Source organism: Cylas formicarius, unplaced genomic scaffold (genome assembly GCF_029955315.1).
Source record: "Cylas formicarius isolate icCylForm1 unplaced genomic scaffold, icCylForm1.1 PGA_scaffold_6__28_contigs__length_40554024, whole genome shotgun sequence".
NCBI lineage: Eukaryota > Metazoa > Arthropoda > Insecta > Coleoptera > Brentidae > Cylas > Cylas formicarius.
Window position 1 is genome coordinate 2,129,218 of NW_026844347.1, and position 13,464 is coordinate 2,142,681.

Consider the following 13,464-nt stretch of genomic DNA (forward strand, 5'->3'; position numbering starts at 1 on the left):
TTTTACGATGCTCGCGATGTTGCCGTTGCTGGGCAGTTTTGAAGATTGTCCAATACAAATTAAATAAATTATTGTCCAAAAACTCTGTCCATGCAATAAAAATTAAAACAATATAAAACAATAAAAAATCTATCATTCCCTACAAAATATAATGTTTTATTATATTTTCTGAATGTTATACATCTGATCCAATTATCTTTGGCAACTGTCTGGAGAGCTGCTGCCTTTCAGATACTACTGCAGTATCATCATGCCTTGCCTCACTAACAATACTTGTATCAAAAAAAATTTCGTGTGTAGCATAGTGCATAATTTTTGACAATTTTTAACAACTCACATTTTAGACCATTTTCTGGGTAATTAATCCTCTTACTGCACACCCAAAAATACCTATTTCCCTAAAATCTGGGTCCTGAATTTTGAAATACTGCATATATAAACCAGTCTACCACCAAATGCAATAAATTAATAGTTTTACATTTATATTCCTATTTTGCTGGATTTCATAGAAATTGAAACAAACTAGTAAGTTTATAAGTAGATTTATTCAGTTAAAAATTTACACTATTAATTTTTAAATATGTTGCAGAAAATTCTTTTAATTAGGCACCTATTTTATATTTCTACTCGCACTTATTTACCTAAATAATATAGTTTTTGAAAATCAGAAGGGAATAAGATCTTATCTTCAGTAATGTTCAAACACATTTGGAATTAAATTATTTTAAGTTGATTCAGCTTTTTAAGAAAATTAATTCCAAATCTCCATTTTTGCCTTTTTTTAAACACACATCTATAGGAATACATTTGACTATTTTTGTTTTGATTGAGCACCTATATGGATTGCTCATAACCACTATTAATGATTGAATTAAATAATAAAATGTAAATATTTGCATAATTAAAGGTATCTATTTATGTCAGACACACAAAAAAAACAAGTCAAAGAACATAAACACAACTAGACCATAATTATTTCCTAATAAGTTACATGATCATTAACAGGGCTTGCTAATAAATACCTCGGAATAAAAGTCACATATATCCAGGAGAACAACATAATTCCTTTAACAGCAGTTTTACCACTAAAAAAGACATAAGGGAAATACGTTCAGCCTCCATCCATTACAATCTTTTTCCCAAAATCAAAAGTTAAATATAGCTATCAAAAAAAATTTAAAATAGGTAAAAAATCAAAAATAAAATTTGTTATGGACCTATATACTGTAGAACAATCTATCAAAAGCCTACATTTCTAACCAAAAGTAACCATTTTTCAGTTAATGCAACCAATGACATCCATCAGCAATGAAAAAAGTCATAGGAAAAGCACACATTTCTACATTATTAACGAAATGCAACATATTATGTTTAGTGCAGACAGTCTTACAATCACAAGAAAATTTTAATATTTATTTTTCGCAACAGGGGAATGAGACCTAGAACGAGATTTGCAAATCTTATCATCAGGTGCAGCAACATCTCCAAAATCTGACAGGTCATACTTTGACAAATCACCATCTTCCTCATCCTCATCCTCTTCTTCTTCAACTTCTTCCTCTTTCTCTTCCACATCGCTGTCTTCCTGGTAACTACCACCCTTCGCATTATCTTTACTAGTTTTCCTCTTCCTTCTCCTTCCAAACTCATCGAACTCATCGTCAGAATCGACCCGCTCCTTGTATTCGACGACTCCCCTATCATTGTAACCCCCACCAAAGCCAGTTCTTTCCTCTACTTCGCCAAATTTTGGAGCGTTGCATACATTACATTGCTGGCGACGAGCCCAATTAACGTTTCCACACTTACTGCACTGCCAATCGTCTGCGCTGAAGAGCCCCCTACTTTTCTCTGCAGCAGCTTTACCTATCTCGGTACCGAGTTTTTGCTTTTTCGCTGCACTAGGCGCTTTACCTTTATTGCATCTATTGCAACTACTTCGGCGAGCAAAATTTAAATTTCCACATTCATCACAAGTCCAGTCGCCATCATTTGCGAGCGACGATTTGGTACTTGGAGGAGACGGTGGCGAAATTTTGGGTTCAGCCATTGGTTTTACCTATAAGAAAAACCTATATTTTAGCGAAGTCCAAACAAGGGCTCTCCTAAGCAAATATGAGTTGACAAAAGAACGATACTACAACACGAAAAACAATCCTATGATGAAAAAATCAATTTGATACTCCCTTTAGCAGCACTTTATACCCTTACTAACCCTATAAAACTAAATATAACACAAAAATTAAAACAGCAAATAAAACAGCCCAACAACCACCATAGGCAACTACCATCGACAACACAACATAATAACTTCCTAACAGTCTGTGCCATTTATATTCTTCTTCTTCTTTTACTTTTCACATCAAAAAGGGCATGGCCATTTTATAGAAAATCAAACACCACGAACGACATTACACACGATATCAACATGGGTCAATAATTTACTTCATAACTGATTACTAATTAAATTACCAAAACTAAAATCTATATTCTGTAAATAAATCTTTACGATCATTCTCTTACTTTTTCATTATTCCAAAATATTCTACAATGATTCGGTCACAGCGAATTGGTTATCGGTTAGTTGTGTGACTAATATCAGTAATCAACACAAAAATCCGTTAAATCGACCGATTTAGTTTTAGCTTATTTCAAAATACGTTCAAAGAAGTTAGTTACTTTTTCCACAGCTTCCGTGTTCGCCAGATTGCGTACAACGCAAAAGGGGATGTGTGACGTATTAACAACATTTTCTAATAGTTGCATTGCAATTCTGCAATAGAGATTTACCTTTAATAAAAACTTATTCTATTGAAAGCCAAAATAACTATCAAAACGCTAAATTTGATTATATATACTGAAATAACGCATAATAGATAAGATGGTAAGGAACACCGTCTGTTTACTTTTGAGGGGTTGGTGAAACTGTAAAACGACAAACTAACCTTCTTTAATTGAACTTGCGATTGAACTGCTTGCGATTTGTTTGTTTCTGTTGATTCAAAGAATTATGTCAAAAGCGCACCCTCCCGAACTCAAAAAGTAAGATCATCCTAGATTTTAAGTACTGCTAAAAATAATTTCTAAATCATTAGGTTTATGGACAAAAAGTTGTCGCTTAAACTGAATGGAGGCAGGCAAGTCACAGGGATTCTAAGAGGGTTTGATCCATTTATGAATCTAGTTGTGGACGAAAGCATCGAAGAGTGTAAAGATGGAACTAAAAATAATATAGGAATGGTGGTAAGTTTAAATAATTTTAATTTTAATAATTATGGGTTCATAATGTGTTCCACTGCAAAAGAAATGCAAATGCAAGAAAAAGAAAAATATATTGTTTTCAAGTTGTGAATGAGCTGAATATTTTCCGCCCATGTTGACAGTGTTGACTAGTACTTTATTTAAAAGAGTATTAAAGCCTCTTTTCAACACTGTATCAATTTTAAATATTTTATTTAAAATTGCAGCTAGAAGTGAGAAATAAAACATCCTCAAAAATAGGATCAAACAACCTTTAATGTAAAAAAAGTAAAAAGTTTTTGCTTTAGTGCCAGAATACAGATTTTGCTCAAGACTTTGACAAACATTTTTCATTTCATTTTCAGCTCTCAGTTGTCTTCTTCAGATTCCATTTTTTAAATGAAAATTAATTTTTAAGTTTTTAGGCGCAATTTTGAACAACATTTCAAATGAGGCTTCTCATTCCATTTAATCATATTTTGTTTTTAAAATAAAAAGTGATTTTAAATGGCCTTGTTTCATTTTTGCTGCGACACTATCTAAAATATGAAAATTTATTATTACAATTAGTTACAAAATAAAACCACTATTTGTTCTAATATATAGTGTTTATTTCTCTATTTTAACATTGGAATCGGGACAGGAACAAAGAGACTGTTGTAAAGCTGAAGTAGCTGGGTGGAATGAAACTTTAAGCCACATGTTTTTGTAACAATTTGTTTATGAAAATAGCTAAAAATCAAATAAATAATTCGCAAAGGTTAAAAGTCTGTACTTGTTTGGACCTCTATTGTCCACAATAATTCTTTTTTTAATAGCCAAAGTAACATTGTTTCTAGTAAAGTAATAGACAAAATGCCCTCCTTATTTATTTTTACTTGTTTAAAAACCGCCAATTAACCAAGACAATTGAAAAAACAAAAAATAACATAAATATGTAATCGAAAATGTTAAAAAGAAAACAAATGGACAGTCATTGACTTACTGGTCGGCCCGAAATTTCATTGTGAATGCCATCGTTGAAACGTATTTGCTTAGGCCGGGACTATACAATGCGTTTTGCGGGAAATCTTGAGGCTATACATATTGCGGTAGAACGGGAGATACATTTTCAAAAATGAAAATTATTTGCACTCTGTGGATTTGCTTGGACAGCCAGCTCCTCAATTTTCGTTTAGCCGAAATTATTTACGTAAATAAGGATTGCACTTTTAAAATATCATATCATAAAATCACAAATATTTTTTTCGGACGTATATCATTTCAATTTTCCAACCTTTAGAATAGTCAAAATCAATTGTTACATTAAAACTGATGTTTGCTCTGAAATCTAAGTGCTGGGGAAATACACAATTTTCGTCTTATGAAAAAATTTTAATGACTTTAAATTAAGCGAAATCTAAATATAATGTCTCATATAAATGTCTGTGTTGTTGTCTTTCAAATCCCGCTGTCCCGTATTCCCGTTCGACGCTAGCATGCTTTGGTCACATTTCGTCGATGCTAACAGTATAAAGAGCCCTATTCAAAACCCTCTATTGGACCTGTCCCTCAAAACGCATTGTACAGTTCCAGACTTAGTGCTACGTGCTGCAGTTCACCTGGCCAAAAATTTCCAAAATTTAAGAAGTTATGCCCCTATGCAGAAAGTGCCACATTTTATGACGTCATTAGAGCTATATAGCATCATAACAGAACTTAATATGCAGCCATGTGTTTGTTGAGTGATGTTTTAAATAATTTAAAATCAAACAATATAAAAATAGGTTTGGCAAATCAGATTTCAATAATTTAGATACTTATGTCAATTACATGTAATATTTAATAATGAATATATTTTTTTTAGGTGATCAGGGGTAACAGCATTGTAATGTTGGAAGCCTTGGATCGGATCTAGATTTAAGCAAAAGTTTTGTATTTTTTTTGTGAATAATTTAGTAATAAAATTACATCAATAGATTCCTACTTTGTGTTTAGATATGCAGTATATTTTATCTAAAACTGATTTCATATTAAAATTTCAGTCCTCGTTAATAAATCTGTCCTGTAGCAAGACAGTGCGGATATCTTGAGTAAAACAAGATTACACGCAAATTGCACACTTTTTGACATTACAGGAACACTGCACAATAGATGTCAACAGAATTTCAAGTACGCGCCATTATTACAGACCTGCATCAATTGGGGGCAACATGGTCTGCCAACTACTCCCAGTGAAAACACATAAACACTGGGTTCAACAATTGAAAAAAAAAAACAATTAAGAATTTAATTATAATTCTAACTACTTCATAAGAAAAGGTATGACCATTCCTAAAACGTGAAAAATTAAAAAAGAATATAAATTACCAAATGGCAATATTATACGACTAGTATGCAAGTCCATTTATTGAATATTTTTTATATGTTGGGTTTTTTTGTTGGTTGGCTATATGAGTTTACAGCCCCTTCTTTGTATAGTCGGCTTGTCAGTCGGAATCCCGGTCAGTTGTACGTCGGCTTTGTAAGTGTCATTTGAGCCGCTTAGAGAAAAGGTGGATTAAATCATTTTATCATCATCATTAGTTCAGTAAACGACTTCCTACTTAAGTGGTATTTTATAAGAGTTCACTTCTATATACGTTCTTCTAACTAAACAGTACTCAGGATGCGTTTGTGGATTCGTTTAAATAGATAAGCGAGTTGCTGGTATTGCTCTGGACGGCTCATTTATTAAAATTGTTGAAAACTGCTTACGCACTCAACAAATTCCTGAGCATCGGCGACAATACGTTTTTGAAAAAAAAATTGCATAATGACTTTTAAGTTTCAGTAAAAATACTTTATTAGTGGAAACATGTTCACTGTAGAAATTAAAATCGTTTTTATAGATTTAGTTTTCAGGACTGAATTATTTTTCAGATGCCTTTAGCTTTTACTAGTTACAGGTGTGTCTGCCGAGAAACGCAGTATATGTAAATCTCTTAACCCAGCACCTAAAATTTCAATGGCCGAGTTTTATTCAGATTTAAAATATTTTTAAATTTGCTTATAAAAGGAATGTATTGGTAATGTTTTGTGTGGCACTGTTTAAAGTAATAATAAATTTGCTTAAAAAAATACAATTTTGTTATGACGTATATGTGACTGATAATAAGACATGAAAATAATTTAATATTCTACGATTAACATTAAACAAGTCTTAACTAATAGTCATATTATCCTTACTGTAGGGTGTGGTCTAAACTGAGGATCTATAAGAGATATAACGTCAGCTAAATGGAAGGAAGATGGTATACTTCAGGCAATAGTAAAATGCCGCTGAGAGATGTCAATAACAAATTCGGCCACTTCTGGAAGTTAAAAAAAAAAAAAAAATAAAGTAACATCTTGCCGCCACACTTTCAGGAAGTTTGTAGTTTGTTTATTTAACCTAAGTAAATATAGTGTATCTTTTATAGTGAGAAATCAAGTTAATTTTCCAAAAAACAATTAATAAAATAGAACTAAGAAAAAAGTTGTGGCATAAAATAGTCCCATTATTGAGGTGTAACTAGCGACCTCAGAATGTTATATGGAAAAATAGAATGTAATTGTATTCCTCGTCGGCAAAAACCCCCGAATCCAAGTTTTCATTTCCAGATTTTAAAAATAGCTTGAACTATAAAGAAATTCAAATTTCGAGAACTAAACTTTAACAACTTGTATCTTTCTGATGAACGACATTTTACTAATGCTATCTCTTGCCTTTTTACGCATATCAAAACACATTAATTCATTTGGAAAAAAGCACGTTAGATTTAAGAATACGTCAAAGAAACCTTCAATAAATTATACCTAAAAATTGATACGACTTAATTCAGCACACAACACTCTGGAACGTGATTTTTGAAGATAAGCTGATCTCATTTGAACACGAAAATTTAATGATTGCTATTGCTTATAAGCTGACTAGAAAACTGCGCGTTAATTACAAATTTCATGAATTTAGAATATTTGGGGCAATTACACAAAGATGAAACCACCAAATCAAAAATATCAATAACAATTTTGTATTCTACCCATTTTCGAATAACTCATTTTCCTAGAAACAGAGTGCAGTTTCTGGGAACTCCGCATGCGTCAATTTTCCGGACACTGCCGGGAGCTCCGTGGGATGCCTCTCGCCAGTTTTCACAGTCCGGAGTTTCGCTTAAATCGAAACACTCCGCGTTTTCCGATACTTTTCCGGTCTCAAACTAAAAGTTGAAGTTCATTCAATTATTGGGGGTAAGTGAATCGCATATTTCCGCATATAATATAATATTTGCTTGAGTAGTGGCATGGAAAATATTGAATTATTTTATATTATTCTCGCCATTACACTGTTTATGTTTTTGTTTATTATTTCTTATTTATTGACATTGGTTCAAGTGTTTGATACCAAGTGACCGTATTTTCTTCGCCCTATTTTTTTTCTAACTCCACATTTTGTATTCTTTTTTATACCATATTTTTAACGAACATAAAGTTATTTACATTACCGCCCCTTGAAAATAAAACCAATTACTGCTAAATATGCACTTTTTAATAAAACAAAAGATTGGTTTCTAAGTATTCTAACATCCACTGTCGGTTTAACTGTATGGTTTCAGATAGAACAAAAATAAAATTTGGGGCCTTCGGTCCCTATAATTTAAAATCGATGATTTAGACACGCAAGAGACTTTGGTCTGTTTAAGTCAAAAGCTTTTTCACTTATAAAAAATAAAACTCACTGATACTTTGCATATAGAAAATCAAGATACCTGTGCCCGAAAAGTTCAAGCTCACCACTGATATCTGGCAAACCACAAAAACCAAACAAAGAAAACTAAAAGTTTTTGTTTAACTGAATATAGTAGATTATATTATTTGACTTTGTGCTGGCGTAACGACACAAACGTGTGTCACCTATTCAAAAGTTTAACTACAGTTTATTGTGTGTGTTTGTTACTTCACAAACGCGTACAAAGTTTGACAAAATAAATGTTCGGGAACTTAATGCAAATGATTGTTATCAGTATGCTGAAAAGTTGTTGCTCGTGTGGCTGAAAGCTGCATTTTAGTCAAGAACATAGCACAGATATAAAAACACTGGTTTGGTGTCATATTTTTATGCTGTAAAAAAAAGAATTTCCATTGGATAATACTACCTCTACACAAATTAAAACTGAAATCACGCTGGCAAAAAAATGTAAACTCTACATTGCATTGAAATCGTTGATACGACATTTAATTTAATTCACAATGGCGACGGTCCCATAAGCAGAATACGCTAACTGCGTGTTGAATGGTTAAACTGTTTATAGAGCAACCAAAAATTTCATTTTTGTCACTGGACGATATTTTGGTTAATTTAGTAGTTGCCCAAAATTTTGGAGCCGTTAAAACAAACGAGAAGATTATTATATATTTTCCATCGGATATTGGAGAACAATTTTTTTTTATGAAAAACTTCAGGTTTATCCGTATGTACGCTAATGGTTATGCTAAACAATACTGTTTCTCGAAATCTAAGCATTTGTTAAGCAATACTTATAATTTTCTTTTCTGGATTTTCAAAACAGAGATTGTTGAAGTCTTGTTTTATTAATCCGACATGCCAAGATTTTAAAAGTGCGAGTTCACCATGTTATCTCGTAAACTACTATAGTCAAGCAAATCACGGAATCAGTTAATCCTCATTTTAAGGTTATTAAGAAAACGAACCTAAAATTACTCAACTTTTTCCGAGAGTCCTAACAAAATTTATGAACTGTCAAATAACTATTATTAGACTTAACAGCTTACAACTTTACTAATCCATGCCTGTCTCAAAAGTGAGAGTGATTTGAAGAAGTTCTCTCACAGCGTCAGTTTTTTTTAGTGATTTGGTCAATGTATTTTCTGACTACAAGGAGATATTTATTCTCTAATAAAACATCAAAAAATGTGTTTTCGAAAAACGAACTAGCCTGTTATTTCACATCATATGATTAATTAAAAAAAATAAGGTCGTTTTAATTAATACCTAAAGTGGAAGTTTGCTGTACTCCTTTAATATAAGAACCCCACTGATGCTACCTTTCTACCTATATAACGTCAGTTTTAGAGACGCTTCAGTATTTGAATTATCGATTTTCGGAACTTTATCTGAAAGGAAATTTTACCCTGTCTAAGAGAACATTTGAAATTTAATTAATATCAAATTGAATTTCTCCAGGAAGGGATATAATAAACCTGAACTGCTTTAAAAAGGTTCAGCAACTTAAATTATCATAATTAACTCAAATTTGAAATGGGTAATTTTATGGGGATATAAAACCGAGGTAGTAATAACATAACTAATTTTACCTCTTGTTGATTTAAGAGCTTCTTGAGGATATCTTTGGTCCGTATTTATATTAGCGTATTTATCGATCTACCAACTGATTTTCTTATTAATTTGGAATTAAATTATTTAATGGAAACAACTTAACTGGCAATACCTGGTGATGTTTCTAGGTTCGTTTTAGGTATTACAAAACCAATCGACAGAACCCAATTTTAGTAACTGGGTCCCGCAGTAGTTATTTATTATTGTTTATCTACAGTCCAGCAGTTGAAAATTGTGAATTTGAAAAATATTTTGAACATTATTGTTACTTCCCAAATCAACTTTAAGTGCTTTGCTTCTCTTTGAAACAAGTTTCACACACTTAATTTACCAAACCTTTAAATCTTGCCTCAGCTTTCTTATGAAACTCTTAAGAAGGGGCGAGAGTCGTCTCCCGATACTGTGTTTTGATTGCTAGCTATTTCTGATCAATAACACAAGGCACACAAAATTGAATTGGGTATGTCAGATTAGAGAGCTGTTTCATGAGTTGGGTTATGGTGAGTTGTGGGGCAATCCATCATAAATCAATCTAAGATTGCACAAGATTGACATCTTAGAATGTTTTAAAACAAAACTTTTTGAACATTGCAGCCGTTTCACAATACACGAATTTTTACTCAGAGTTTGCACTCTCCGATCGGCCACCCAGCAATTTAAATTGCCAATTGCCAAAGTTCGTTTTAAGAATTATCGCACAAGATAACATTTCGCTCCGTATGTAATACTAAACAATTTGAATCAATTTACCACCTTCACTTGCCCGATGTGTAATGCTCTCATACCGTGGAGTTTTCCGATAACAATACGTTTATTACCGCTTTAAAAAAAATTGGACTCTGGTGGGTCAAAACGTCTCGCTTATCTTAGTATAAATACTCGCGCGTTTCTAAGAAATGAGTAAAAGTAAAACTATAATTTGTATCTGTCTATTTGAAATCACATGCTGATGATTAGTTTACTAATTTGTTTTCTTTAGGTTTACGTCATGTCTGATGCGGATTTCTTGTTTTAGAAATATAATTTCTGATAAACAATTAATAATAAATAATAATAATAAAAATAATAGTTATTTCGTGCTTCCACTTTCTTGTGTCACCCGGTATACTTGCCTAACTCAGGTGGAGGTCACTATTCTAAGATTTCAAATTTTATTTTTAATTTAACTGTTCTTCACCCACATCACATATTCCGCATATTGAGTGGCGCCCGCAATATGTTCATAACAAACACGCTGTAAAAGGTTTTTGGGCATCTGTTTGGAACTCAATGATTAACCGAATGTAAGGTCGAAGTATAGAGCTCCAAGACGGCTGTTAAACGTCTCACTTTACCTCATAGCCTTCAACCATTTTTCATATCTTTTTATATGAAAAAGTTAACGGGGGTGTTTTCAATTTCTCCCTCGTCGGCGGGGCTTTTCTATTGTCATCAATCACGATCTATAAACTATATAAAGATCTAAGCGGGAAAAGTTAACGGATGAAACCACATGCGCGCTATAGGAAATGATCCGAATTGCACAATACGTTTGCAATGAATTTCATTTAATACGTTGTTGTAATTGAGAGGAGATGTTAACATATACATTACCACATAATAAGATTAAAAAAAATCGAGACGTAATTTTTACGAGCGGCATTTCGAAGCAATTTCAAATAAACAAATTATCGCTTTTTATGTGATATATTGTTAAACAGGGCGAGACAGTTTTTTTGTAGTAGCGATTTTTTTTTATTGCTCTATTTAGGATTAAGATGTAAGGTTTATATTCTGGGGCGGTGAACAATGTCCGTCAGAAGTTTCTTAAAAGAAACACTTGCAATTGATTTTCCTCTTGGAGTAGTCCAACCGATCCGATAGTCGCACAGGATGTCGTTGCCATGCTACATTGAAAATTTTGGCGGGGAGCCTTGGTTGCAACCTATTTATGCATTGCAACCCCCTATCAATGAGTTATTTGGCACATATTAGATCTTGATCTGACGACATTTTTTTTGACGGGGAGACAGTGACGTCTTCCATTGGCTGGACTGTTGCTTCGTTCGTTGACAAATATTGCAAACCATTGAAGGAAGTCTTCACATTGTATATCAACTCCTAGACAACCTATGGCAATACTCAACAGCCCAACGATATACGTTTTATTCGCTCAAACATGTACCGTCCACTATAACTATCCATGAAAACGATTGAGACTAATTTTGATGACGACGAAGTGCAGATATGTCAACAACGTTAGTAATTTCGAGTAACGAAAATATTTTCTTTTTTAACAAAAATTGCCATAGGGTACCTTTTTCTTATTACGGAAGATTAACCTTTTGCTTCCACAATTAAACTGTTAGTGATTAACACAACTGAGAAAATGTTATGAAAAAATCATTTCAGAGTATCCAGTTTGAATAAAACGTTCAAAACTTCGAATTGATGAACTGTCAGCGGCCTGATTAGTTGTGAAACGTCGCTAGATTTTATTGGTTCAAAAAGAGATCTGAAAGGACATGTCATATTGAACATTTTTTTCATGGTGGCTTCGAAGGTTCTGGTATTACAAGTATAGGTACAGCTCCTTTACATATCTGGTAGCTAAATGGTTTTAATCGATATTTTATATCTGTATTCTATTTAGCACATTTTTTTTATTTCTCAGAAGTAGACAAACACAAATCAATTCAAGATATGATATTAATCATAAGAAAACAAAGATAAATTGTTTACTTTATTAGGGATCACTTTGTTCCACCTAGAATTATAAGGGACTTTTGATAAGATCACAATTCTTGTTAATATTTTTTCCCTAAGTCCTTCGATCGAATCCATACCAGTACTTTGAAACAAACTGACAAATTAACATTTTATCAGTATTACATTACGGTTACATACAATTCTTGATAACTATTTTTAAAATAATTAGTACGAGACACAAGCACATTCAAAGTTTATAAACAGTTACGCACAATGATTTCCATCCCTGCTGCTCTATACATGCTAAATATGTTTTCCGAGAAAAGTTCCCGCCCACGAATTCATATGATGCGGTCTAATTTTGCGTTGTCTGTGCCACAGAGGACAGCCGTAGGTCGTATGAACGTTTGATCAATAACCAGAATTATTTGTGTACATGGATGATCTTTAGTAGAATATACGTTTATTTACATCGTAACTAATTTTTTTTTATGTAAGAGAATTGTTAAATGGTTTTAATATATTTTTGTTGTTAATACACAATAACGGAATTGCGATATTGTAATCTAAAATGATTAAAGCATTTTTATTATTTCATGGGTTTTTTTAAATTTAATTCTTCTTAATTATTCTTCAAATGTATCAAAAATCTTAGGATTTAAGCTTCACTTCTCCAGAATGGATTATTTGGTGCTAATTTATCTCACCAAGAATGTGTACGGGTGATCCGTTTATTGTGGAATGATATCTCAAAATCTGTAAAAAAATATCATAAAAACTTTAACAACAACAAACTGTTGTTTGGGTGTTTGCATTTTCGTAGATAAGTGATAACTTTCTTATTTTAAATTGAACACCCTTGCTCTAAACTTTAAAGACATATTTTACAACTTTTACCTAAATCTTATCGTTTAATTTTAATTTTATGCCAAAAGTGACATTGGGGTTGATATTTTTTTTATAGAAGACAATATACAGTGAAAACTCCCTATAGCGAAACTCTTATAACGTAAAACTGAACAAAATTTGTTGTACTATTACATATACAAAGCTATGTATTAATCCACTCTGTATAACGAATTTCTCACTCTTTATACCGAAATAAAAAAGGACATACTTTGTGAATACGGCGAGCATGGCGAGTAATCGAAAAATTTTATCTCTAGATGATAAAGTCGCTT

The 13,464-nt window shown here is 32.4% G+C and overlaps 3 protein-coding genes across 3 annotated transcripts in view; 2 read left to right on the forward strand and 1 right to left on the reverse strand.

The window, feature by feature from the left end:
- Positions 1 to 504: 504 nt before the first annotated feature.
- LOC132703335 (zinc finger Ran-binding domain-containing protein 2-like) lies at positions 505 to 2,315 on the reverse strand. The gene is made up of 2 exons (XM_060672520.1): positions 2,216 to 2,315; positions 505 to 2,059 (listed from the first exon to the last, which is right to left on the reverse strand). The coding sequence occupies exon 2, from the start codon at positions 2,048 to 2,050 to the stop codon at positions 1,406 to 1,408; it is 645 nt and encodes a 214-aa protein (XP_060528503.1). The 5' UTR covers positions 2,051 to 2,059; positions 2,216 to 2,315; the 3' UTR covers positions 505 to 1,405.
- A 586-nt stretch (positions 2,316 to 2,901) lies between these two features.
- LOC132703731 (probable small nuclear ribonucleoprotein G) lies at positions 2,902 to 5,199 on the forward strand. Its single transcript, XM_060673169.1, has 3 exons — positions 2,902 to 3,042; positions 3,096 to 3,243; positions 5,087 to 5,199. Exons 1-3 carry the CDS (start codon positions 3,011 to 3,013, stop codon positions 5,135 to 5,137), a joined length of 231 nt encoding a protein of 76 aa, XP_060529152.1. The 5' UTR covers positions 2,902 to 3,010; the 3' UTR covers positions 5,138 to 5,199.
- Positions 5,200 to 7,404: 2,205 nt separating this feature from the next.
- LOC132703005 (probable sodium/potassium/calcium exchanger CG1090) overlaps positions 7,405 to 13,464 on the forward strand; it is a 47,190-nt gene continuing 41,130 nt past the window's right edge. The window contains exon 1 of the mRNA XM_060671993.1: positions 7,405 to 7,488. The gene's annotated coding sequence lies outside the window, so the exon portion shown is untranslated. The remainder of the gene's footprint in view (positions 7,489 to 13,464) is intronic.